The sequence below is a fragment of the Corvus cornix genome, chromosome 12 (genome assembly GCF_000738735.6).
Source record: "Corvus cornix cornix isolate S_Up_H32 chromosome 12, ASM73873v5, whole genome shotgun sequence".
In the NCBI taxonomy this organism is placed as follows: domain Eukaryota; kingdom Metazoa; phylum Chordata; class Aves; order Passeriformes; family Corvidae; genus Corvus; species Corvus cornix.
This window is the reverse complement of record NC_046342.1, coordinates 8,373,420-8,399,613: the sequence shown is the minus strand read 5'-3', so window position 1 is coordinate 8,399,613 and position 26,194 is coordinate 8,373,420. Positions and strand designations below refer to the sequence as shown.

General features: G+C 35.6%; 1 protein-coding gene across 5 annotated transcripts in view; it reads left to right on the top strand.

Moving 5' to 3' along the window:
- The window catches only part of DNAH12 (dynein axonemal heavy chain 12), a 59,553-nt gene that overhangs the window by 1,776 nt on the left and 31,583 nt on the right, over nt 1-26,194 (top strand). For 4 of the 5 annotated variants that reach the window (XM_039559197.1, XM_039559195.1, XM_039559194.1 and 1 more), the window contains 33 exons: nt 8-98; nt 376-402; nt 1,328-1,517; nt 2,813-2,891; nt 3,771-3,929; nt 4,352-4,547; nt 4,958-5,146; nt 5,958-6,108; nt 6,218-6,309; nt 6,554-6,732; nt 8,020-8,155; nt 8,914-9,039; nt 10,753-10,887; nt 11,689-11,882; nt 12,840-13,056; nt 13,594-13,779; nt 14,142-14,342; nt 15,429-15,623; nt 15,839-15,960; nt 16,091-16,373; nt 16,982-17,101; nt 17,476-17,632; nt 17,856-18,028; nt 19,350-19,502; nt 19,918-20,157; nt 20,635-20,880; nt 21,177-21,296; nt 21,999-22,108; nt 22,742-22,925; nt 23,674-23,814; nt 24,727-24,810; nt 24,894-25,082; nt 25,715-25,834. In XM_039559197.1, the coding sequence (XP_039415131.1) occupies nt 8-98; nt 376-402; nt 1,328-1,517; nt 2,813-2,891; nt 3,771-3,929; nt 4,352-4,547; nt 4,958-5,146; nt 5,958-6,108; nt 6,218-6,309; nt 6,554-6,732; nt 8,020-8,155; nt 8,914-9,039; nt 10,753-10,887; nt 11,689-11,882; nt 12,840-13,056; nt 13,594-13,779; nt 14,142-14,342; nt 15,429-15,623; nt 15,839-15,960; nt 16,091-16,373; nt 16,982-17,101; nt 17,476-17,632; nt 17,856-18,028; nt 19,350-19,502; nt 19,918-20,157; nt 20,635-20,880; nt 21,177-21,296; nt 21,999-22,108; nt 22,742-22,925; nt 23,674-23,814; nt 24,727-24,810; nt 24,894-25,082; nt 25,715-25,834 (5,185 nt within the window). The remainder of the gene's footprint in view (nt 1-7; nt 99-375; nt 403-1,327; nt 1,518-2,812; nt 2,892-3,770; nt 3,930-4,351; nt 4,548-4,957; nt 5,147-5,957; nt 6,109-6,217; nt 6,310-6,553; nt 6,733-8,019; nt 8,156-8,913; nt 9,040-10,752; nt 10,888-11,688; nt 11,883-12,839; nt 13,057-13,593; nt 13,780-14,141; nt 14,343-15,428; nt 15,624-15,838; nt 15,961-16,090; nt 16,374-16,981; nt 17,102-17,475; nt 17,633-17,855; nt 18,029-19,349; nt 19,503-19,917; nt 20,158-20,634; nt 20,881-21,176; nt 21,297-21,998; nt 22,109-22,741; nt 22,926-23,673; nt 23,815-24,726; nt 24,811-24,893; nt 25,083-25,714; nt 25,835-26,194) is intronic. The other variant, XM_039559196.1, reaches the window with a different exon arrangement.

The following is a 26,194-nucleotide window of genomic DNA, read 5'->3' as shown; positions in this document are numbered from 1 at the left end:
ACTTTAGAATTGATCGAGCTCTTGAAGTCTATTACATAACCATGGATGAAACAGATAAGAGAGATGCTGCACCTCCTATCACAGAACTGCCTTCCACTGTGAGAAAGTATTTCTTTATTATTTTAAGTCTCACCTATTTAGTTCTTAGTTATTGGGACATTTATTTTACTTCTTAGAATCTGCTTTAAGATACTTCTTTCATTCCTCAGTAATTTGTAAATGTGTTTATATACTCAGGTAATCCAACTGAAATGTATACCTGTATATCTACAGAATAAAGTCTTTGTTTAGGAATAATATTTGTAAAATTTTATATTTCTGGTATTTTTTTTTTTGTACGTTCTTCATAACAATTTTCTGTTTCTTTTTATACAGATGGTTGATAAAGAAAGCCAACAAAGAGTGAGTTAAATTCTTTCATTTGCTTATTTTGGTGTAGAAGAGTGAATGGTCCTTATTCAGAGAAGTTGAGTATGTCATGTGGAATTATTGTTACTAAACAAGAAAAAGTAGTCTTGGTGGGGAAAAATGGAATAGGAACGAAATAGGAAACTTGTCTTGTGGTCCTGTAGAGGGAAATTATTTTTCTGTTATAGAAAGTACGTCTATCAATATTTAATTTAACCTTAGTTAAAGATCATTACTTAGGAAAAAAACCTAACAGGCTTGAGGATTTTTTCAGTTGACGTCATAGATTGTAACTTAGCCTGTACAAAAAGTAGTCTTTGACATCGTTCCCTTATTCCTAGGACATGCACTAATCCTGAAATTTGTGTATAGCTTTTAAAGTAAGACTTCATCTCTGAAAGCCAGTTGAAACTCAAATTAGTATTGAAATATTTATATTAAGTAGCCTAAGGTAACACCAATTTTGCTTAGCTGTTGTGAGATAAACTCATCTGTAGACTGTAGAGATTTTATAACAGAGCTGTCAATCAAAAGCAGAAATACCTATTTCTTTCGCCAAGACCCACTCCCCTTATGGGGGATGTTTGTCCACATTTTTTGCCAGATAAATGTTTGTCCAAAGAGCAATAACCTTAACCTTGAACTGTTTTATTGTCAGCCATAAACTTCAGCAGAGAACCAAGGATAATGCCATACTGACAAAAACAATATTTTATATTTAAACATTAAGACAAAGAGAGACCATGTTACCAACCACAGAGTAGCTTTGAGGATATTAGTCAGCGAATACTGAAAAGATGAGATTAAATACCCTACCCTTAAGGATTAAAAATTGTGAATAAAAAGAGATTTTTGCCAAGCCTAACACAAAAATACATGCATAGGCAGTTATTGACCTCTGACAATCTTGGCCTTTCAGGCAGACTACCTCTTTATGAAGACACGTGTGCAGAGGAATCCGATGATTCCCATCCAGCAGCAGTGGCTGAGGTCCATGCTCGCCCTGGTGCCACAGTCGCTCATGGAGGGCAGGGATAGAGAGCTGCTCACTGAAGACCTTTTAAAGGAGATAGTAAGGGATTATGAAAAGAGCATGCAAAGATGTGTGTGTAAGTACTACAAATTCCTCAGCACTTATATTAATGTCAGTATATATATTATAAGCTCCGTATTCTCCTGCTGAAAATAATTGTTCCAGTTTGTTCTTTCAGCCAGGCATGATCTTTGTAATTAACTGATTTAGCTTTTTTTGCCTCATCAGATGTGTGTTGGCCATAAGGTTTAAGGCAAAACTTGCTTATTTTATTTGAACCAGTAAAAAATTAACCAGCTGAAAGTACAGTTCAAGCAAAGACAGCTATAGACCTCAGGTCAAAAAAGGTTGATGGCTGCTGATGATATTTCATTATGTCTTTAACCTGTTTAGTTAATTTAAAGCAAGAATGTACTGCTGTCTACTGTTAAAGAAAGGAGAAACTTGTTATGTACTAGTTATTCTTTCTCCTTCTTCAGGAACAGCAGCTTTTTTAAGATGTTCATGTACAAACACATCCATGAGTTTTCTAATGGTGCTACTGTTGCATGAAGAAGCTTTCAGTAAAAGCCTGCGAAGATAATTACTGTTTTCAGATATCACTCATACAACTCACTTCTATTTTAAAACTTTTTAAAAAGAGTAATGGACCGGAATTTTGAAGGTGTTTTCCCTTGAAATCATGTCTTGATTTCCTTTTATTTACATTTCTAGTATCTGGAATCTGAAATTGAGCCCAATTTTGTTAATATTTTAGTGGATGGCTGATCTTTTTAAAATGTAGATTAAAAAATACACAAATTAACATGGGACTAGCCTCTCTGCAATGTCATCAGTGGGATAATTATAGTTTCTTACTGTAATTATCTTAAACAAAGTTGCCGTAGATTCTTGCAATCATCGAATATATCAAGTCGGAAGGGGCCCGTACGGATCAGAGTCCCACTCCTTGCTCCTTGCAGGGCTATCTAAAACTCAACCATACAAGTGAGACCCCTGTCCTGATGGTCCTTGCACTCTGGCAGGCTTGGTGCTGTGACCACTTCCCTGGGGAGCCTGTTCTGTGACTGGCCATCCCCTCAGCAAAGACACTGCCTAAGTATTTAATTATTTAAACACAAACCCGTCTGAAAACCATCAGGAACAGGGGCCAGAATTGGAATTAAGGCACCTGAATCTGTATAAATATTTAACAGAAGCTGTTGATTTTGAGTGACCTTTAGGAGAATGTGTTTTGGAGGCTAGGGTGACACAATTGCTTTTTTTTCCTACTGTGTGCTTGGTTCAAGCACCTGGAGAAACACCAAGGAAGTACAGTGACTATTGAATATGGCCTAATTTTCTTCTAACGTTCATGTATTTTTTTTTTAGTGAGAAGAATTCTTGTTAAACCAGACACAAAAGAACTTGATAAATTGGAAGAGGAGGCACCTTTGCCTGTGTTACCTCTGTAAGTGGATTAAGTTAGCAAGTAACCCTCTGGCAAAACACACTGAGTTACATGAGGGAAATTCTTGTTGAGCTGTGTGAACAGAGTTATGGTACAGTATTAATTCTGGAGCCCTTCAATGGGACAGTTTTAAATCTCTGTAGCAGATCTTGCATTTGAACACCTCTTACTTGAATGCTCTACTAAGTTTGAAAGCTCTTACTTGAAAGCTCTACTGCACCGACAGTGTTTCATTACTGCTGTTACAGTTACATAGAGCAGTGCTCATGACTGCAAATGAAACCTGGCTCTGAGTGCCCAGACGCTAAAGTCATAGTGCAGCTGCCTTTGGAATGAAGTGTGTGTGTATGGGGAAGTTTTCTGGCTAATAGCAGCATTGTACAGCACTTTGACATCCTAAAACTGCATATAATGCCAAGGTTTCATGTTATTTTGGTTTTATGAGGTGAAACCTTTGAGACTTTAGGCAAATCTATAATGCCCTCCCATCATGGAAAAGGAATTCAGGTAGATAGAATATAAATACCTGAACTGCACAATTTGCTGATGCATCAGAGTGTGTGCTATCAAAATGTGGTGATAAATGCTTCCTGATAGCAGCTGGTGAAGTTAGCAGTTTACATTGAAAGAGCTTCTGGAAGAGCAGGTGATCTGAAAATACCATGGAGGATAAGCATGTTTTGTAAGACAGAGTGTCCTTATGACTTCCGCTGCATGATAGTTAGGACATGTGTGTGGCATTTAAGTAACAATTCATGCTAGAGAATAAGCTTTTGAATACTATCTTTTATATATAGTACTTTATTCAAGTGTGCTTGAGCTCTTAATTTTTGTTTGTTTATTTGTTTTGGTTGGGTTTTTGATGTTTTTTCTTTTTAGAGGCCTGGATTATTCTAGTACGTGGCATAACAGTTATATCAAAGCAAGACAGCAAATCATTTCCAGCTTACACATTCTTCACCCCACAATGAAAACTCTACTGGATTTCGGTTATACAGCATTCTTTAACTTTCTTCTAGTGGATTTCTCTAGTTCCAGGTAAAGTCTGTTCTGATGAATTATTGACCCATATAGGTTTTTGAAGCTGGCAAAGATGAGTTTGTTCAGTTCTATTATTTATCATAGGGGATATCATAGGGAATTCTGTACTAATCCTGAAGATCAGTCTTCTTGCTGGTTTTCATCAGTTGAATTTTCTGTTTAATCTTGGAACTTTACATTTTTGTAATTTTCAAAATATTTTTCCTCATTATTTTTTCTGGTAATTGTTCTGTATTTCCTGGAGTTTGAGGTAGGCTTTTTCTTTCCTTTTAGTCTACTGAAGCAATGCTTAAGTTCCCACTCTGCTTTCTGGTAGAGAAAGACTGGGTTTGTAATACAAAAGTTTGTATTATTACCTTACTCCATGTTTGGTTTGTTTAAATTTTGTCTATGAAGTTGCAAGTAATTTTCTTTTCTAGACTGAAAGGACCAATTGACTGTAAATCTCTTAAAACTGATGCATCTCTAAGCTGTTCAAAAGCAGAAGAGGAGATAATGAGTATGTGGTACCAAAGAGTTGTTGGCCTCTTTAGTCAGTCAGAGGCCTTGGATGGTGTAAAGTTGGATCAGCTTGAGTCTTTCTATAACTGTGTGGCTGTTCTTATGTCTAATCAGGTAAATATCTTTCCTCCCCATGATAAATTTAATGGGATTAAACCACTGCTTACTTTGTAGAAAAATAATGGAACAATAGTCTAATCAAATCATTGTAATTTTTAAAAAAAGAGAGAAAAATGCTTTCAAGATATTTCATTTCTACATACATGTATTAGTAATAGACATACTTTTGTAGCAAAAATAAATGCATGGACTTTACTGAAATGTTTACTTGTTCATTAGTTTTCACCATTTAAGGGTTTGAACTAATACCCACTGGAGTTATTAGAAAAATTCACACTGATTCAGTTATCCATGAATCAGACCAGAAGTACTAAAATGAATGGAACTCCTGTCTTACTGGATGAATGGAAAATGGGTTTGGCCTTTGTTATGTCAACTAATAGGTGATCTATATTATTACCTAGCTGAAAGGATTACTGCAAAGAACAACTGAAGTTTTTGTGAAACTTTTTGATCCTGAAGACAGAAGTCGTCTGCCGTTATTTAAGATGGACTTGACTTATGATGAAAATAGAATGGAGTTTTATCCAAGCTTACAAGACTTGGAAGAAGCAATTCTGTTTGTAGTAGATTGTGTAGGACAGACTCTCCAGGTGTGCTTTTGTCTTTATTTAAATACATTATTGTTAAGATGCACAGTATGTGAAAATATTTGTGATTTAGGAGTCTGACTACCCTGGCAATGGGATCAGAATGCAACTTGTATTTATTTTCCACAATTATTCTACAGGTCACATCATGAATCTTGATGCCCAGTGGCACTCCAGGCTCTGAAAGTAATTTTGTAATTCCTTGTTTTTAAAAAATTGGTGCACCTGCTAGTGATGGTTTTAGTTTGCTCTTTGCATCTGCAATTATAATAATTACATCTTTAATTATATGTGTGATGATTTGCAATAAATTTGCATTCAAGTTAAGATCTCCAGAGAAAGACAAAGAAAATTAGAGTTGATATTCCTTTTCTTTCTAAGAAAAAGAAAATACTCAAATCTCTAAAAATTAATATGTACAATATCAAATGATTGATGTCTTGGGAACCCGTCTGTGGTTCCAGGCAAGAGAGCCATTCTGGGGGCCTTAGATGTGAACTGAGTATTGGTCACTAGTCACATATGATGGTACTTTCAGAGAAGTGTTTTGGGGTTGGTTTTCTGTATTTGCATATATGATGTAATTTAATCTTATGCAAGGCTGGATAAATTTTTTTTCCTTTTACATATTTTCTGTTCAACTTTTTGCTTCAGGAAAAGTCATTCTACATGTGTATGAAGCGCCTGAATTTGGTCATATTTAGGGTCTCATTTTGTGATCATGTCTTCTGCAGATTGCAACTTACTTTTAAAGTATATGTATCCTTGCACCGCTTTTTAAGATCTAAATAATCAACACTTGCACTTCTCTTAGAACGTCCAAACGATGCGTTCTTGGCTAACAGGAGGCACTGCAACTGTGGATGCTGAGCTTCCTGCTCACACTGCACAATGGGCCAAATCCACTCTGAAAAAATCTATCAGAGACAACTTAGAAGGCCCAAAGGAACATTTTAAAGGCCATGGTAAGTGATGGAAGAGTGTGTAAATATCTGTTTCACCTCTTTGTAGTGAGTAACTTGCTGTTATGACATGCATATTTAATAATATAAATATGTTGTAATTGAATTGTAGTTGAAAGTTATGGCTGGCTTGTAGATGGAACTGCAGAGGAACGTATAAACAGATTTATAGCAGAACAACCCAGCTTTGATGAATACACTACTGTAAGTTTCAATTCTATACTTCATAAATAATTTTTACTATACATACAGCAATAATAAAAAGGTAGCAGAGGACAACAGGTGCTTAGCTTTTAGCTAAAAATTATATGGACTACCTACAACATAACTTGATTTTTCCCCTAAAAATGCGTGGTAAATAGAAGAAATACTACTTATTTTCTTCAATGTCTAATACTTACTCATGTAGCAACAGCTCTGAGCTTTAAAGTCTAATGTTTTTCTGAAGTTCATAGATGAATTCTTCACCCTCAAGAAGGAAATCATGAGTTTGCCAGAGGTGATTTATTTCCCTATGATCTGTTTGAATTGTGAGGATTTAAAGCAAGGTTTGGCTAATTGTGCAAACAACTTTGCAAAAATGCTAATGGACAAAATATTTAGAGATTACAGAGAAGAAAATGAAAGGTGAGTAGAATTTTGCTGCTTGTGAATGCTCTATGTTTAAATGCGTAGTAGAAACATGTAGAAGAAATGCAAATATACCATACTTTTGTTTACTGAAGGTTCTTGGCTAACTAATGATCTAATGCAGTTTGCACCAGCTGTTGTATTTTTTCTGCTGTTTCAGTCTCAAAAAAAGGTAGGAGAACATTTTAGTATAGACTTGAATAATGGAGGAGCTAAAAGATCAGAGAACTAAGATCAAAGAACTTCATTACTGTTCTGGATTTTTAAGTGTGAATTACAGTATAACTGCACTGTCAAAGGAAAGGCTGGTTAGACTCTCTTATTACCTAATAGATACCTCCGCAGGGCTGCTCTCAAGCCATTCCTCCCCATTTGTGTTTGTGCCAGGTGTTACTCCATCCTGGGTGCAGAATCTGGCATTTCAACTCATTACGTTGCATCCCCTTAATCACAGTGAAATGTTTCATTCTGCAAGGTGTCCCATCCTTCAAGAGAGTCAGCAGCACCTCACAGTTGTATGATGAGCAAACTTGCTGATGATGCATTCAACTCCTGCATCCAAATCATTGATAAACACATTGAACAGAAGTGGCCCAGAAGTGAATCCCAAGGAACACTTCTGGTAGCAGTCACGAGCCATTTGCTACAAGTCCCTTTGAACTCTGCACTTCACCAGTTTTTCACCCAGCACACCATGAACCCACTCATCCCACACCTGGACAACTTGTCTAGAAGGATTCTGTGAAGGACAGTTATCAACAGCCATATTAAAACTGAGAAAAATTATATCCACCACCTTCCCTTCATCCTCTACATGGGTGAACTTACCATAGGATATCAATTTAGTTAAACAGGAGGTTAATTTGCAGGTATGGATTAAGTCATGAGGAAACTCTTACTACATTTTTTAGTTAAAATGAACAGTTGTGGCCAAGTTATATAGTGATTCCACATTACCAAAGAGAGAAGATATTTACTAGAGTAGTATTTGTGTGTACACTAATGATACTTTTCTGAAGTCCTTTTACTAACAACAGGTAACCAAAGCATTTCTTTCAGAAGAATACCCCAAAATCCAAACAAAGCAATTATTGCAAGTCAGAAACCAGTATTTGTCTAGTCTGACTTGGTCATATTCCCTTTCTAATTTCATAAATAATGGAATTTGTGTGGGGATAATACTTAAAGAAGTAATTTGAATTTTTAATTATATTAAAGCTGAGCTTGAAGCCAGTCAAACTAAAATCTTAAAATGTTGGTATTTTATGTAAAATAAAACTATAGGATATGCAGTGAATTTGAAACCATTAAGGAATGGGCATTAAAAGTTCCTGAGTCAACAGAAGAAATGGTAGAAATAATGGATTACATAAAGAGGGTCAAAACCAAAGATATTCGTGACCTGGCGCAAAGGAGCAAGGTAAATGACTATCCTTTAATTCTTGATCTTTTATTAGATATGCTGGCCTATACAAATAGAGAATTCATTCTGGAGTGCAGACTTTTGTCTGCCTGTGTGAATAAACTCAGTGTAACTTCAGACAGAAGTGGGAAGTCCAGATTATTCTTTGCCATATGCCTTTGCTTCTTGTTCCCATTCCCATGTGTTCTGCATGTCCGTGAGAAAATGCAGCTTTTAATAAATCACTCAGTTTATTTTTTGTATCTTACTTCAGTACTGCTTAAAAATCTATTTGTGAAAATGTAACAGACAAGTATAAGGAACACTTTATATGTAAGAACAGTCAACAGATTTTGAACACATGAGAAACAGTTCACTCTTTGAGCAGAGTACAGGTGATGTTACATTAGGAGTAGTTTGTGTGTGTGTGTGAATATGTATCAGATTTTCTGTTATGGTAATAGGTCTATAAATATAACATGTTTATATCTGCAGAAATTATATTTTGTATATTTTTAATAACATTAGTGTTTCTGCATATAGATTTACAGACCACAGGAGTCATATTTAGAGAAACAACTCATGATCAGGGGAAGGATTTGAAAAATATTACACATATATTTTGAATGTTAATATTCTATTGGCTGAAGTAGCTCTGAATTCTGAAAAGTTCATGAAATGTAGATTTCTATTTTATCTTTGTGGATAATATTGTCCTACCCCATATTTTAAACAGACCTATGATACCTAAAGTTTTGTGAAATCTCTTTTTGTAGGAGTGCTGTCGGCAAATGAGTTACTTGATAGATGTTTTTCCATTTGCTCCTGAAGACATTGAACTAAATTCAACAGCTATATTATGGCCAAAGAAGATCAACCTCATTTTTAAAGAGCATGATATTGTAAGAGCATTTTCTTAGTTTGTGGTATATTTTGGCTTGCTAGACTTCTCACTTTCCTTGAGCTATTTGTTACCTCAGCAAAATGTATATACACATATAACATAACATATATAATGTATGTACACATATAACATAAACCATACTAATTTAGACATGCATGAATAACATATTTCCAGATTTTTGTAACAAAAGTGGACTTTTTGTGGATAAATTCTAAAACTGTCACTGTAACTTAAAAGCTTCACCAAGTCTTGTTATCCTAACATGCTTGTGGTCAGTACTAGGTTATATGTAGGTAGATGAAAATTCACTACACTGCACATGTCTGGTACTGAAAATGTAATTGCCAGGCCCTTAATGAGACTGAGTGTCTGGACAGGAAGTTATTTAGTTAAAAAGGTATTTTATCCTGTCAAAAAAAGAACAGTGGGAGCAATGTTTTCTAGCAATCATCAACAGAAGATACACAACATCTCATTTTCTCTGTGTGACTGTAGATCAGTTTTCTTCCACGGTCTGTATTCATCTTGCTTGGCATGCTTTGTCTCTGTCTATGACGCAGTCAAGCCTTTTAGGGTTCTCTTGCCTCTCTGTAGTAATTTAGCATAGATCTAATAATTTCTTCTAAAATTTTTAAAGAATTAATAATTAACATTTTAAAAGATCAGTATCTTTTAAATATTACAATTAAGGATTTCTCCTTTACTAAGTTTTGTTTAGATACCAAGGCATATGTCCAAGGGTAGTAAATATGCCTCTGACTGAAAAGATACCCAGCTTGGGAGACTGCTTTGTCTGTAAAATAATTTGTTTGCATGTTATCCCCATGCAAACAAAGTATTCTTTTAACCCTCCAAAAATAAATCAATAAAATTAATTTTCTACTTCTGCACAGAGAGTCCATGATGCTTGTTCTACCTCTTTTTAATGAAAATGGTAGTACAGAGTGAATCTCACTTCTTAGTTGGAGTCCCTCAGCAGTGGGACCCTGTAACTGGCTGTCAAGTGACTTCCATTGTGCTAGAGGTTGAGGACAAGAAAAGTTTCACATCGAGTTTTCATGAGTCTGTATATTTGCATTCTATGCTCTCAGATATGAGTCTGTTCTTATTCTAATGCAAAAGGAAAGTACTGATTCCTCCTTTGGAGAAGTTCTGTTTGTCTGCTTCACAAATTTTGCATGGCAAGTAGGTGTACTTGTCTTAGGAGATCTCCTCTCTCTTGACTGATTTCTTTCTTTGGGACCTTAAAAGAAACCCTTGAGTGTGCAGACTCAGTGCTATAAGGTGGTCTTATGTTGTAGAATTTCTGCCTTTTACAACCACAGGTACATGTGGGATAGCATTGGCTTTCAACAACTGTAGGTGTCCTTTTTGACAGTAAAATACTGAATCCCAAAGATGAGAATATCTATTTTTTTTCTGTAATGCTTTCCTTTCTGTTGTCTGACTCCTAAAGGAGGCCTTTAAGGCAATCCTGACTGTTCTGATTGAGATGAAGGTTCCATGCTAGCATATAGAGGTTGCACACGCTTAAGTGGGACATACGAAAAGAAATTTCAGTTGTTGTAAGGATAATAATTTATCTGCATTGTTTGTTTTCTGTCTGTTTGCACTAAATGTTTAGATGGTAGTGTGTATGTTAATCATTGAAAGGACTTACAACTGCCTTTGCATTGCTTTTTTATCATGAAAAAAATCAATTCTTTTGTAGCTGATTGAACAGTCTAAAACTAAAGGAGAACGAGAAGCGGTACAGAAATGTGATAACCTGCATGTTGAATTAGACAAGCTTTATAATTCTGTAATAGAATTAGAAGAATACTCAGAACTGGATCGCATGCAACAGGTTTGATTAATAGTATAAAATCGGTAGAAATTTCTGTGTTTAATACACAGGGACCATGGAAAAAAATTATAATTAAAAGTAATCAGTTTAGCAAATGTGAACTGAAACATTTATTATCCTCTTGCACAGGGAAGAAGCTCATAAAATTACACTTGTCTCCCTCCCATTTTTGTTTTTCATTGTCAATTAACATTTTATTTAGAGGAAAGTTTGCTATAAAGTTGTGCTTGAATTAGCTGATAGGTAATCATAATAGCAGTTCAGAAAGAGTGTTTGGTAGCCTTTTGATATTTTTTTCCTACAAACCTCAAAACTTCATTGTTATGCTAGTGAAGAGCAGGCCACTGGCTCCAAAACTTTGTGAATTTCTAGCAGTATTTTTTAATTTTTAGAGCATGTCTTGTGCTTTAATTGGAGGATATTGCATAGTAAGAAATTTTGTCTTTTAAAAAAACAAAACACTTCAAAGCACAAAACAGAAATCCTAAGCTAATAAATCCCAGTTGCCAATATGATTTGCCAGGTAATAAAAAAGTATGTGCCTGCCTCCTGGAACAGTGAGTTTTAAAGCACAAACAATTTGGAAATACTCTAGAATTCAGTAATGAGAACCAATTTTATTTTTCATAATGTTCATCTGGGTTCTTCACAGTTTATGTACTAATCAATAAGCAGACAAGTTTTTTAATCTTGTTTTCTAAAATTTTAATATGAAAGTTTATAATATTTTGATATCTTATTTTGATAGCTGTTCAGAGCATAATTTTGTTATTTCTCAAATATACTATTATTTGATTTCAGTATGTGACTGACCTGAGGACATTGCAGAAAACAATACAGGACACTGATGAAACAGTAGCTGCTCTTAATAAAGAAGAGACTTTGCTTGGATGGAAACCAAGTGAATTCCCACTCCTCAACAACTTAAAAGCTGAGATAGAACCATACCAGAAACTCTTTAATCTTATACTGAAATGGCAGCGAACAGAAAAAAGGTAATTCCACTCCTAATTCTATAAGAGGGAGAGTGAGAAAAATGCTTATGCTGGTCTCCTCCATGTCAGATGTAGAATATGGATTTGTTTTCTTTTTAACATGTTATTAGCAAGTAAAATAAAAGGGTAATACACGTATCAGGCTTGCTACTTTTAATTCAGCTAGAAAAAATATTGATTAGTTTTTGTTTTTAAAATGTAATCATGGAATCATAAAATCATAGGATTTCCTAAGTTGGAAGGGACCCACAGGGATGATTGAGTCCAAGTCTTGGCCCTGCACAGAAGAATTACACCATGTGCCTGAGAGCAGAGGAGCATATCTCAGACTAGGTTCTAATTGTATTGGTCATGCTGGTGTAGCCTGTAATAAGACAAGCTCTGTGAAAGAAATGTATTAAGAGAAAAATTGTTTTATGAGCCATTTTGTGTTCCAGAAAAGGAAGAAATTCAACTAGAAAGCTCATCATCTATATGTAACCAAAACTGGTTTTAACCTAGCAGCTGTCCAAAATGGTGGGTTCAAATTATTGTGTTGCTGTCTGGTGGCTAGATCCTACCACAAAACTGTGCTCTGTGTATAAATTAAGGGAGATTGTTTATCATTTAATGCATTCTTCAGAAGTTATAATGTGCTATGGCTGATAGTGGGGGGGGTTTGAAAATACAAGACCTAGTGTATTTTTAAATGTCATATGTTGATCTCTATCCAGAGGTTAACTTAAATATTTCCCCATTCATGCAGTTACTCAGACTTAAGAGAACTACACAAATACACAGAAGAATGTGGTTGAGCCACTTCTAGTTGGGCATTAGAATTTTGCGAAGAATAACAATAATATGGAAGGAGAGCTTTGCTTTAATTTAAATTGCTATTAATGTGTTGCAAAACAAAGTGATAATTATTTGTGGGTTACATTTGTTATTCTGTTTTGTGACCTTATGGTTTTTTCTCAGATGGATGGATGGGACCTTTTTGGAACTAGATGGGGAAAGCATGGAGGCTGAGATGGATGAGTTTTACAGAGAGATGTACAAACTGTTAAGACTCTTCCAACAAAAGCAGAAGAAAGCAGCATCGGACAAGAAAAAGACGCTGCGACACAAAGCTGTAAAGGGTAATCCAACTCTTACAATGTGTTCTACAGTTCTGGATCAGATTAAAGATTTTAAGGTAAGAAAATGTGAGGGATATTAATATCTGATGCTGAGGGACAAACGCTAAATTCAGGGCTCAGTACATGTAAATGATGCGGTGTCAGAAAGAGAGAGAGAGTGTGTTCTGAATCCTCATTTCCAGATTTTACTGTCCCATTCATTTTAATAAAATTGGATTTTTTAGTATTTTTTAAATAGTTTCTGGAATTGTTAATGACTGAACACATACAGGAGAAAAGTAATTTTTGGTTTGCAGAAAAGGATGTAGTTGGGAATTTTGAAATGGGACTCTGTTACGTTAATAGAAGCAAAGTTTAGCATCACTGAAAAATTATACTTATGCTTAATAGTTTTCTATATTTCTTCTTTGGTAGTTAATATAATTATTTAGAAATGGAATGGATAACTGAATGGAGCCATCTGCACTTTTTGGAAAAGATTTTCATGTCTTCGGCTACTGTAGCAGAATTTTAAATGCACATGAAAGGTTATTGAAAAATCAAGAAATAATGTATATGAGAATATTTGCCTTAAAATGTCTTTTCTGAATTAGGAGAATATTCTGACTGTGGCTGTCTTTTGTAACCCTGGCATGAGAGAACGTCATTGGCAGCAGATGTCAGATATAGTAGGGTATGATATAACACCAGATGCTGGAACTACCCTGAGAAAAGTTTTAAAACAGAATCTATCCTCTTACTTGGAACAGTTTACAGCAATAAGTGTAGCTGCAAGCAAGGTAAGCACAGAGATTTGATAGTGACAAATATGACATCGGGTCTCTTAGTGAATATTTTTATGACTTACTGGCACTTTTTGTCTTTGCCATTATGCAACAGAAGAGATTTGGTGAGACTTTGGCCCATTATATGTCAATGATGAGTGTAAGCATTTTTATCTCATGTGACATCATTAGTATTTCCAAAGCATGCTGCTTTCTGTGTGCAAGAAAAGGATATACTGAGGAAAAGTAATAGCAAGTAGTTAATTTGTGCTGCTAGAGCAAAATAGCTTATTCAGCTAGATAAGCTTATATATTGAATTAGTGAGTTGGAAAAAACCAATTCAGTCACTAGACCAAGCTATTTTCTTTTTAAATAGGAATTTTCCTTGGAGAAAGCAATGCATACCATGATGGAAACCTGGGATTCAATTTCCTTCAACACAAATGTGTATCGTGAGACTGGTATTCATATTCTGTCTTCAGTGGATGATATTCAGGCTCTTCTCGATGATCAGATTATGAAAACTCAGACAATGAGAGGATCACCTTTCATCAAACCATTTGACAAGGAAATCAGGGTACAATGACTACTTTTTTCAGCCATTTTTATTTGTAGGATAAGTGTAGTGCAATAGTATACCAATTGTTTTACAACTTTGTTGTTTGAGTTGTTAATGAAATGCTTTCATTAATTTTTCAGCAAGAATCTTTTGAGTTTATATGAGTCATACTTACCTTATTTCTGTTTTGGAATTCCATCTTCCATTCAGATTCAAGTGCAACTGAGAGAACATGATTATTTTTTCTCATATTTTCCAAAATCTCTATTTCCATTACCCTTGCTTCCTAATAACTGGAAATTATATTTCTGTTATTGCTAATAAGAACACTTATTAATTCTTGAGTTTTGGACTCAAATTTTGAACTACAGTGTTTTCCTCTCGGCAAAGAAACTTCTTGATGGCTGGGAGAATGTTTGTTAATCAGACCTCAGAGCAATGATGGCAGCACTTTACACCTGATTTTGAATTTCAGGGCTAGAGTAGTCTTTGTGGTGCTCACACCATGGCTATTGACAGGAGAGAAGCTGGTGGAATTGCTTTGCAGTTACCCTCCGTAGTTCTTTGTTAGTTTATGTGGGAAATGTTCAGGCTCAAGCAGGCTCAGTGAACGTATAGTATTTACACTTTACAGGCAGCCTCTCCAGCCTGCTCCAGTGGTATCTGCTATTGTCCACTTAAGGAACAGGCTGGTGGACTTGCTGGATCTCTCCTATGAGCTGAGGTGGCTTTTCTGGTATTGTGTCCCTGCTGCCATTCAGCTACAAGAGCCCATGCTGTGGGGAAATGAAACAGAATTTATCACTGGTAGCCTCCTGGCTATTGCTTAACAATTAAGTTGTTCATAGCAGTAAAGTGATAAATGCATTTTGGAAAATAATTTCCAAGTAAGTAAAAATGCCTGAGCTCCTTTGGCCATCTGTATATGTGGAAGAACTTAAATACTCCTAAATATTTTTTCTTTCATTTTGTTTATTGGTAGACTTTTTTTTTCTCTTTGGGAGCTAGAATAACACAATGTCTACGTTTCCTGAAGGTTGTTTGTTGTCTCTAACATTATTTGCTTGGAAATGTCAAGTTAACATTCTTTAAACATTTATTAAGGAATGGGAAAGACGCTTAATTCAAATTCAGGAGAGCATTGATGACTGGCTGAAAGTGCAGGCCCAGTGGCTGTATTTGGAACCCATCTTTTCTTCTGAGGATATTATGCAACAGATGCCAGAAGAGGGGCGGCAGTTTCAAACTGTGGATAGGCTGTGGAGAGAGATTATGCAGTTTTGTGCCGAAGACCCAAAGGTAAGGCAAATAGCCATTACTAACAGGAAACAGTAGCTTCCCTTCCCATTTTTTTGAGGGGCGGGATGCTTAGTTTTCAGAATATATACAGTGAACTACAATTTCAGTTCCCTAGGCTTTCTAGAAACAAAGTTATGTTGTTCCTTATTTGATTAACTTCTACTGTTTGAAATATCTCATTTATAGCTGACAGTTTGCACATATTTGTTGTACAGGTTCTCGCTGCTACTTCCTTGCCAGGATTAACAGAGAAGCTTCAGACCTGTAATGAGCTTCTTGACAAAATCATGAAAGGGCTTAATGCTTACCTTGAGAAAAAACGTCTCTTCTTTCCCCGGTATGATGAGCTTTGGTTATTTAAAACCCACAGATTCTGAATGGTTTTTTTGTTGTGAATAAGTTCAGTCTTAAAAATAGCTTGATAATGCAGTTGTATTTCCTTTTTTTTTTTTTTTCTAATTTTTTAGCTTCTTTTTCTTGTCTAATGATGAAATGTTGGAGATCCTGTCGGAGACTAAGGATCCTCTTAGAGTTCAGCCTCACTTGAAGAAGTGTTTTGAAGGCATTGCTAAACTGGATTTCCTTCGCAATTTGGATATTAAAGGAATGTGTAGTTCTGAAGGCGAGCATGTACAACTGATTTCAAACATTTCTACTTCTGAAGCTCGAGGTGCAGTGGAGAAGTGGTTAATTCAAGTAGAAGATATTATGCTGAAGACTATACGTGATGTAATTGCCAGATCAAGAATGGTATGGGGTTTGTGATAATTTAAGATCTGTCGCACCTATCTTTGTCTTATGGCTGTCTCTTGGCTTTCTAAAATTCTTCCTCAACACAGGAGTTGATGAAGTTATGGGGCCAGGACCAAGTTAACATGACTTGTATTTATAGGCCAGTGATATACACTAGAGTTTAGTTTGAATAAGAAGCAAGTCGTTTTCCTCTAACACTGAATATAAATTCTTCTAAAAGTTTCTCAGCAATACTATTTTACAGGATATATCACCTGATGTAATAGTTCAGGTTTCTTATGAATTAGAAATACGACATTTGTAATATGCTTACTTCCTCCTAAAAGAAAATCATTAGACAGAAAATGTTTCTTTGTATGAAGTTAACAAGTTGTGAATATTTCTGTAATATGGAAGGATAATTCTGAGAATATTTTAAATTATTGGGTAAAAAATGGTAAACCTAAGGGGAAAAGAGCATTTAAAGCTCCATTTGGACATTGCAAATAGGAAAATAGTATTCTTTTAGCAAAGAATATTAATAGGATTACATTATAAGCTTCTGTATTACATTGTGATAAACATACCCAGACACTGTGTTTCTGTAATGTATTTACCTGTTTCAGGCATATCTAGAGACTGAGAGAAAGCTCTGGGTTCTGGAGTGGCCTGGCCAAGTAGTGTTGTGTGTGTCTCAAATGTACTGGACAAGTGAGGTACATGAAGTTCTTCGCGATGGACCCAAGGTACTGTGTAATGCATAATTTTAAAAAAATCTTTCTTATTGTTTCATTTCAGCTGATGAATTTTGTTTAACCAAACAGTTTTTTACAGTCAAAATAAAATTTGAAAAATTATGAGCATGTGTGTTTGACATCCATAAATTAATGTACAGTGATTTATACTTTTCATTCAAGTACTTGAATATTCTTATGTAGAGCAATCATAGTTTAAAATGTAGCTTTGCAACATAAATGCATAATTGTGGGTAAGAGAGACGTTGATGCAAAACTGTGACAATATAAAAGAGTAGCTTAATAAGCAACCTCTGTTAAGCTATTTAGTCAGAATGAAGAAGCCTGAAACACTTGAAACTGTGATATAACCTCTTCTCTCCTAGGGCTTAAAGGGTTATTATGATACACTTCAGCTTCAACTTAATGATATTGTAGAGCTGGTGAGAGGAAAATTGTCAAAGCAAACAAGGACTACACTGGGTGCCTTGGTTACTATTGATGTTCATGCTAGAGATGTCATCAAGGAAATGATTGAAAGCGGTAATTATATTTTAAAACATTTTTCTTAACACGTAGTTAATGGAAAATTGTTCATCAATCAAATTTTACTGCCTAAAACAGCACAGTACTAAGATGGGTTTGTGAGTATTTGGATACGAGCATCAACATTAATAATTTCAAAGCTGTTTTAAATTTAACCATAATAGAAAATCTGGTTATCTGCAACATCTTTTATGATTCCTGTCAACTCTGTGTTTGTCAGGTGTGCAGAGTGAAACAGACTTTCAGTGGCTTGCACAGCTGCGCTATTATTGGCAGAATGAGAACGTTCGTGTGTGCATCATTAACTGCAATGTGAAATATGCCTACGAATACCTCGGGAACTCCCCACGCCTGGTGATCACTCCTCTCACAGACAGGTGTTACCGCACCCTGGTATGAGCTCCCTCCTGGGCTGCTGCAAATTGTATTTACTGTGCTGTAGTATTGCTTACACTGTTCAGTGCAGCTGTCCTTTTAGGGCTTATGGTTATTGTCAGACTCTGCTACTTCTGCTAGAATGAAGTTTGTAATTTTTACAGAATGCTAAACATAAAAATCACTCATAACAACAAATTTGGACAGCCCGCCAACGTGGCTGAAACATTAGTGGGTTGTTCTGTTGTGGCTGTGCTTTTTTAAAACACACAGGGAAACCAGACAATATTTGATTGCTGTACAGATTATGAGAACCCAAAGTGCTCTTCTGGTGTTCTGTGGCTGCTAAATTAAGTGGAGAAGGATGCACTTGTGATCACACTGTTCCTAAGAGTAGTACAAATTTGGCAACCTGTTAGTATCTCTGCTCTTGGCAGAGGTGTTTATTATTGTACTGGTTTAACCTCAGCTAACCTGACAATTGAAAGTTACCAAAGTCATCTCAGGTACAGCTTTTCTCATTATCATTTACTGCAGTCTCTTTGCTGGAGTAAGTTTTGCTAGGCACCCATGGTGTGGCTGTAGCTGATGCTTGGTAGCTGTTTGTCAAGACATCGAGGTACATTGATGTGAGAGGATGATGCAGCTGCTAGTCTGTTTCGGTTTTAGGCTCACAAACCTTGAATCAGAGCACAGCAGGTGGAAGCCTGGCATTCTGGCAAATGGAAGTCTTGTTCTTTGCCCACCAATGTCTTAGTAAAGTATTCCCAGAACTTGTCAGTCAATGTAAACGTGGCCCTGTAACTGTTTGGTTAAAGCCTGCAAACTGGACTGTTTGTTAAAAGTCTGCAACTTTTTTGTTTTCTGTCAGATTTCCTCCTACTTCAATAGAATATAGGAGAGAATATGGAATTGTCAATGGAATGCACATGCTACAAAGGGGGATGGTGTGGGAAAGAAAAGAAAAGAGGAAAAAAGTATATTAAAGGGCAAACAGAGAGAGCAAGGAGTAGCAACAAGTAACTGCAACAAATTTAACTTGAAAGGTGTATCTAAACAAGAACTGAAAGATTGGGTACAATAAAGTTTGAGTAACCAATCATGGTTATGATAATAATAAAACTAAACTCTGTTAGGGTCAAAATTAAATTCTCTTGCGTATTTTTCCCAGCTGTAAGTATATTTCAGATTCTTTTTAATTAGTAAAACCATACCTTTTATGTTAGATAAAATGAGTGTATGAAACTATCAGGTGCAATTTAATTTTACCATTTTCATTCAGAATAATTTCATATGAATGAAGTACAAATAATTTCCATAAACTATTTCTGTGCTTTAGATTGGAGCCTTTTATTTAAACCTCGGTGGTGCCCCAGAGGGTCCAGCAGGAACAGGTAAAACGGAGACCACCAAAGATTTGGCTAAAGCTCTTGCTGTTCAGTGTGTTGTCTTTAACTGCTCTGATGGCCTTGATTACCTGGCAATGGGAAAGGTAAATAGAAAATAAATGTATGCTGTATTTTTTTTTTAGCCATGAAAATTTTAGGGTCCCTACTTTGCAGACACAAATAAATATGGCACCTGTGCTCTGCTACCCTTGGATGCTATATGCTGTTCTCTACATGTTTCATTTTCTGTGCTTTATGAAAGCCTATTAAGTTGCTAATTAAAACATGAAAGAAACAAGAGTTCGTGGGATTGGGAGCTTCTGATTTAGCTTGCTTTAGAACCAAGAAAAAACTTTGTTCTTCAGTACATCACTGATCTATGATCTAAACAGGTTAAAGCATTATTATCATAATTGTATTTTTTAAATCTAATTAAACTTCCAACATGACAGTCTTAATTTCTTTTGAATCTTCTAAGGTTCTGTTAGCAATATGATTGGTTTCTTTCTTCATTTGCAGTTTTTCAAAGGTTTGGCTTCCTCAGGTGCCTGGGCATGTTTTGATGAATTCAATCGCATTGAACTGGAAGTGCTGTCTGTAGTGGCACAGCAGATCCTTTGCATCCAGAGAGCCATACAGATAAAGCTAGAAACATTTATTTTTGAAGGAACTGAGCTGAAGCTTAACCCCAACTGTTTCATAGCAATTACTATGAATCCAGGTTATGCAGGACGTTCTGAACTTCCAGATAATCTGAAGGTAAAATAATAAAATAGATGTGTCTGTGACCTTTGAGATGATTGTTTTTGACCAGATGAGCTGTTTCCATAAGGAAGCTTTACTAACTGAAAGCAGAGATAGTGCCACATGAGGAGCACACCAACTGCATATGCTTAAAGAAAGGAAGTGCATTCTCTCACCTGCCATAGACCACATTTTCCTTCCTTACTGCTGCCTGTATCTGTGCAAGGGGCAAATGGCATTTTTGTATTCTGGAGACACTGCTGAGGGAAAAGAGCTGAGAGGGACAGTGTCTTTTCAGCACTGCATTGTACATTGAGATGGATATTGATGGTAGCTCACTTAGGTTAACTTCCTAGGGAGTCATAAGCTGCAAGTATTGATAATTCTGTTTCGTGATGGGATGGATACTGATCCATCACCTGTAAAAGTTCTGAATTACTTTCCATTCCTAAGTTAATTATTTAAAGATATTTCTTTGGGTGTGTATTTCAGGTTCTTTTCCGAACAGTAGCCATGATGGTTCCCAACTATGCTCTGATAGCAGAAATTTCCCTCTATTCATATGGATTTTTGAATGCTAAGTCACTGTCAGTGAAGATAGTCATGACCTACAGACTATGTTCAGAACAGCTTTCCTCTCAGTATCACTATGACTATGGCATGCGGGCAGTCAAAGCTGTGCTGGTGGCTGCGGGGAATCTGAAGTTAAAATTTCCTACAGAAGATGAAGATATATTGGTGAGTTCCCCAGGGAATATTTGTTTAAGGAATTTCATAGATGCATGGCATTCTGAGTTCTGAAGGCAGTTCCAGCCCATCTTCTCACATCACTGATCTGTGTTTTGTGGTTCGTGAAATGAAGATAATAAAATACATGCTGCATTTTCCAGGGCTGTGCTGGGAATCGCACAGTTCTTGTCAAAGGCCCCATATAATGAATTCATCTTTGTTACATACTAGGTTATTTTAGTCGCTGAACATCTTATGCTTTGTCTCTTAATAAGAACAGTAAAATGCATATTTGTTTCTTTTAGCTTCTTAGATCAATTAAAGATGTGAATGAGCCCAAATTTTTGTCACATGATATACCTCTGTTCATGGGTATAACTAGTGATTTATTTCCTGGAATCAAGCTTCCTGAGGCAGACTACAATGTAAGTAGTCTTGTAATTTTTCCTTGGTCATGATCATTGATTGTTTTGTGGTGATTTGCTTTTTAATCAAGTGCAATTAATGCAGTGAGGTATTTCAAGATGAGGAAAATTGCTGAATGCTTGCAATGAAACTTTGTAGCAAAGGGAATGCTTTATCTCTGCTGAATATAATCCACATCTGAGTTCCCTTACATTCTGAAGGGTTGTGCCTTACAGATTGGGAATTGACCTGCACATTTGCCAAATTTTAGGCTTTCTGATTTCTTTCTTAATTTTTTGACATAATTAAATGAGATTAAGCTTTGTGCTTGTATTTTATTTATAGCAACACTTAAAGCATCCTTTGTAGGAGGATGGCTGGAAAGAAGGATAAGTATGTTGGAAAAACAAATTGGATTAACTTTTAAGTTTTAAGTAAATACTGCAATCTTGATAAAAGTGTGTGGTTCCAAAGCACACTTCTGGTTTCCTGAGGGTGATACACCTTCTACTCAAGATAAAAATTGTAGTTAAATCCTGTTCTAGCACGAGGTACAAAAGCGTTTTTTTTCCCCGCAGGAAGTTTGCTATATTCTGACTAATAATATTTCACTTACTAATTAATTTGAAACCCTTACTGATAAGCACAAACTCTTCTACTGTAGTGCAGAACAGTAATTTAAATTGTAGCAAGAATAAGATTATGATTTGTTTTGATTTTAGGATTTTCTGGAATGTGCCAATGAATGTTGCACTCGACATAATGTCCAACCTGTAGAAACTTTTATGCAGAAAATGATACAGACATATGAAATGATGATTGTTAGACATGGGTAAGATTCTCATCACCGCACTATCTGTTGTAATTCTGACTTATACTGTAGCAATAATTTATATGAAGTTATAGAAGGTTTTGAGGGTGCCAAAATACTCCTCTTTGTATTGGAACAATTGATTACTGATACTGCTTTTGCCTGTTCCAAAATTCTTGTGGATGTATGTCTGGGGAATTGTACTCTTTCTGATATCAGAAGTACTCTCATATGTATAATGATTTTAGGTGCTGATACCAGTATGGTGAAAACTTAGGACTGTAAAAGCTGATTTGTATTAAAATATTGGTTGTCAGATCTGTGCCATTTTATTCCTAGCTTTTATTACAGAATAGCAACTGTGTGCAGAAAATAGGTACAATATGACATTAGCCATATGATGGTTAATATTCAGTTCATAAATTAATTCTCTCCATAAGACATCATGCAATCAGATTTGCATGTGCAAATAAACTAGGTTTGTGGAAAAGATGTTTTATACATACAAAGAAAATTTACTTGCTTCACTTTTTGAAAATTAGGTGAAAATTAGCTTTAAACATATGTTTGATACTGTTGGCTTTCATGTGAGCTGTAAAAGTCTAAACTGCAAGACAAATGTGTTAATAGCAGGATTTTTTTTCCATCTAACAGCTTCATGCTGGTGGGGGAATCGTTTTCTGGGAAGACCAAAGTTCTACACGTGTTGGCAGATACATTGTCTCTTATGAAGGAGCGTGGTTATGGTGAAGAAGAAAAAGTCATTTATAGAACTATGAATCCAAAATCAATCACTATGGGCCAGCTTTTTGGGCAGTTTGATCTGATATCCCATGAGGTAACGTATGTTTAAAAAATAATGTTCCCTGTATATTGTGTTTCTATTATTATGGATAGTAAACTGTTGAATTCATAATTTTATGATTTAAAACACAGATAAGAACACAACTGTAAATTTTATTTTAACTAATGCTTTTATGGTCTGTTTTTAATTAAGATATAAAAAATGCAGTACCATGTGTGTATGCGGTTATATAGGTTTAAATATACAAAAAAAACCAGTACCATTTTGAAGGTCATTGTCCTCTTATAGTTGCATCCATGCTAGGAAATCATATCAAACATAATTGCATTCATTTCTCTGTCTGTTCTTAACCAGTATAATCAAAGTAATGCAAAAACTATCTAGAAAAATCTATAAACTCATGAGTTCCCAAGTGTGAAACTTAGGCTTGGAGAAGGAATGACATGAAGTAGTAAATGTGAAATAGTGAAACTTAGGGTGACTCTGGAGAGAAACAGATGCAAGACAGAGCAGAAATGCTTCTAAGTTTCAGTAAAATGAATTGCTGATCTTTTTTGTTACAATATTTTTTTCAAGTGAAAAAAAATCTATTTTAAAATTTGCTGATGTTTTAAGACCCTCGGTGAAACTCCAAAGTTACATGTGCTCTCTGCAGCATAAGAGGAGAATAATTAAAAGTGAGGGATAGTGGAAAGCAAAGAGAAGGGTTTCTGTGACTGGCAGTTCAGGTTGTACTCTGTGTTCTTTGTCTCGCCCCCCATTCCCACATGTACCCTGTCAGTGGACAGATGGGGTCGTCGCTACAACCTTCAGGGAATTCGCGTTGTCCGAGACCCCCGAGCGCAAATGGGTCATCTTCGATGGCCCCATCGATACACTGTGGATAGAAAGCATGAACACAGTTCTGGATGACAACAAAAAGGTATCAGTCGGTGAAATAAATGCTTGAATATAATTGTGTGACATTTTGCAAATACCCTCCTACATGTAAAACCACAAATACAAGCTGCAGTGCCTGACTTTTGAAAAGAGCAAGTGCAAGGTGGCATTGGTGACAAGTCGTAAGGGTTTTTTTTGGTGGTTTTTGATTGGGGTTTTTTTGGTTGTTTTGTTTTACTTTATTGGAATCATAATCACAAAATCAACTCATTGCTGAAAGACATGAATTCTATAGTATTTCCTGATGTCATAATGTAATTTTCTAACATAAATAATTGAAATTTAAACATCAGAAATTACAATTAATTATATATTATAAACCCCATCATTTCTAAGCCTGCACAAACTTAGACACTTGCATTTCAAAATAATCCCAAGACACAAAGGTTTGCATTTTCAAAATAATGGCTTCTGCAGTCAAAATTGTAACACCACTTTTGTAAATGGGCCCTAGGAATCTCAAAGCAAATATAAAAATGAGAGACAACATTGGGACTTTTAAGTTCTGGATGATAATGTTTCAAAATACTCAAGCTGGACTCTTACTTTAATATGAGAGGGTAGTGTTTCTCTGGCTGGAATGCTTCAGCATTAGCAACAATATCTGCAGATATCTTTTGTCCTTTCTTCTTTTCTTTATCTTGTTAAATGCAAGATTGATTGTAATGAACCTACTGGTAAGTTACTATGGAGTGCTATGGTTTAAGTGAAGAATTTAGCTAAAACTTGATAAAAATCTATTGCTACAAGTGGTTCAACATTTTATCTAGTTGACCTTACCTTTGATTTTACTTGGTTTTGCCAATTTTCATACAGAACTCTCCTGAGATAGGAAGTATAATTTACAATAATTTTTTTTTTTCTAACCTTGCATGTTATTTTTTTATCTTTCAAGCTTTGTTTGATGAGTGGGGAAGTCATCCAAATGTCCCCTCAGATGACTCTTATTTTTGAAACAATGGATCTTTCCCAGGCATCAGTAAGTTTTGTATTTAGTGAAAATATGAAACAAAATTCAGTACATTAAATGCACAATAAAATGAGTTTACCATTTTTCCTTAGCCTGCTACGGTCAGTCGTTGTGGCATGATTTATTTGGAACCTTCTCAGCTGGGCTGGAGGCCACTTGTTACCTCTTGGCTGAGTAAACTGCCTGAACCTCTGAACTCAAAGGAACATCAAGCTCTTCTGCAGGGACTTTTTGATTGGTTGGTACCGCCAGCATTAAGAGTCCGTCAGAAACAGTGCAAGGTATTATTTGACATTTTTTCCTGCAGTAGTTAGTGGCTATGTCCATTCTGTTACCCTTGGTAGGAAGTGACTGTTCTCTCATGAAAAGCACAGTTGGAATGAATATGTGGCTCTTGGGACCAGTTTGGAAAGTTAAAATGAGAATGTCAGCTAAGACTTGAAACTTGATCATCGTTTTCATCTTCTTATTTTTGAAAGTACAGTTTGTATTTAAAACACTGATTAAAAAGTATTCCCGAGAGAATTTTGTACATTTTTTTTCTTTAAAGATCTCGTGTTGTATAAGGAAGTGCTTTTTTAAGTTTTAGGGGAAGGTTGTAGTTCCTTGCAAGCTCAGTGTGGCAGTGCTTAGAATTTTGCTCATGTTTTGCTGCAGTTACTTCTGTGGGTTTTGGTTTGGTTTAAGATGTATAATTGTAGTGGTCACGTGGTAGCCATGAACATGGTTAACAAGCTAAAGGTCTTGACATTTCAATGATTGAAGGGGGCAAATGATCTTTTGGGTAAAAGTCAGTGTATACCTTGCCTTCTAATATGTGTTCAGAATTAGCTAGTGATCTAATTAATTTATCTCCAAAAGACAAATTAGCTAAAGATGTAAAGTATGACGTCCAACCTTTTGAATCTCTTAGGAACTGGTACCTACAAGTGATATCAATGTTGTAGTAGCTCTCACACGGATTTTTGAAATGTTGATTTGTCCAGCTGTGCAAGAAGATCCCACCAACAAAAGCATCCGTGCCTGGATTATGGTTGGTTTTTTAACATGTAGTGAAATGTATATTTATTTCTGTATGTGCTGGTTTTCAAAACAATTGTACTAATCAAAGTAACTTTAGTTTGTGAATGAGAGACGTGAAACAATTTTACTACCTCCTTGCTCTCTCTCCCCACACTCTGGAGGTGCCCAGATGAGATGGAAGTCTTAAAAGTGACAAATATGATTAAAAATTCTCCTATTTTTCCAATTAATTGGGATAGTGTTTTTATTAAATGTGCTTTTTAAGTAACCAAGAAGTTAGCTGAAGCAAAGTGTTGTATTTCTCTTAAAGGAAATAAATATTCATGCAACACCGATTGGCTTGTTTGTTTGAGCAACACTTCCTTGGGAG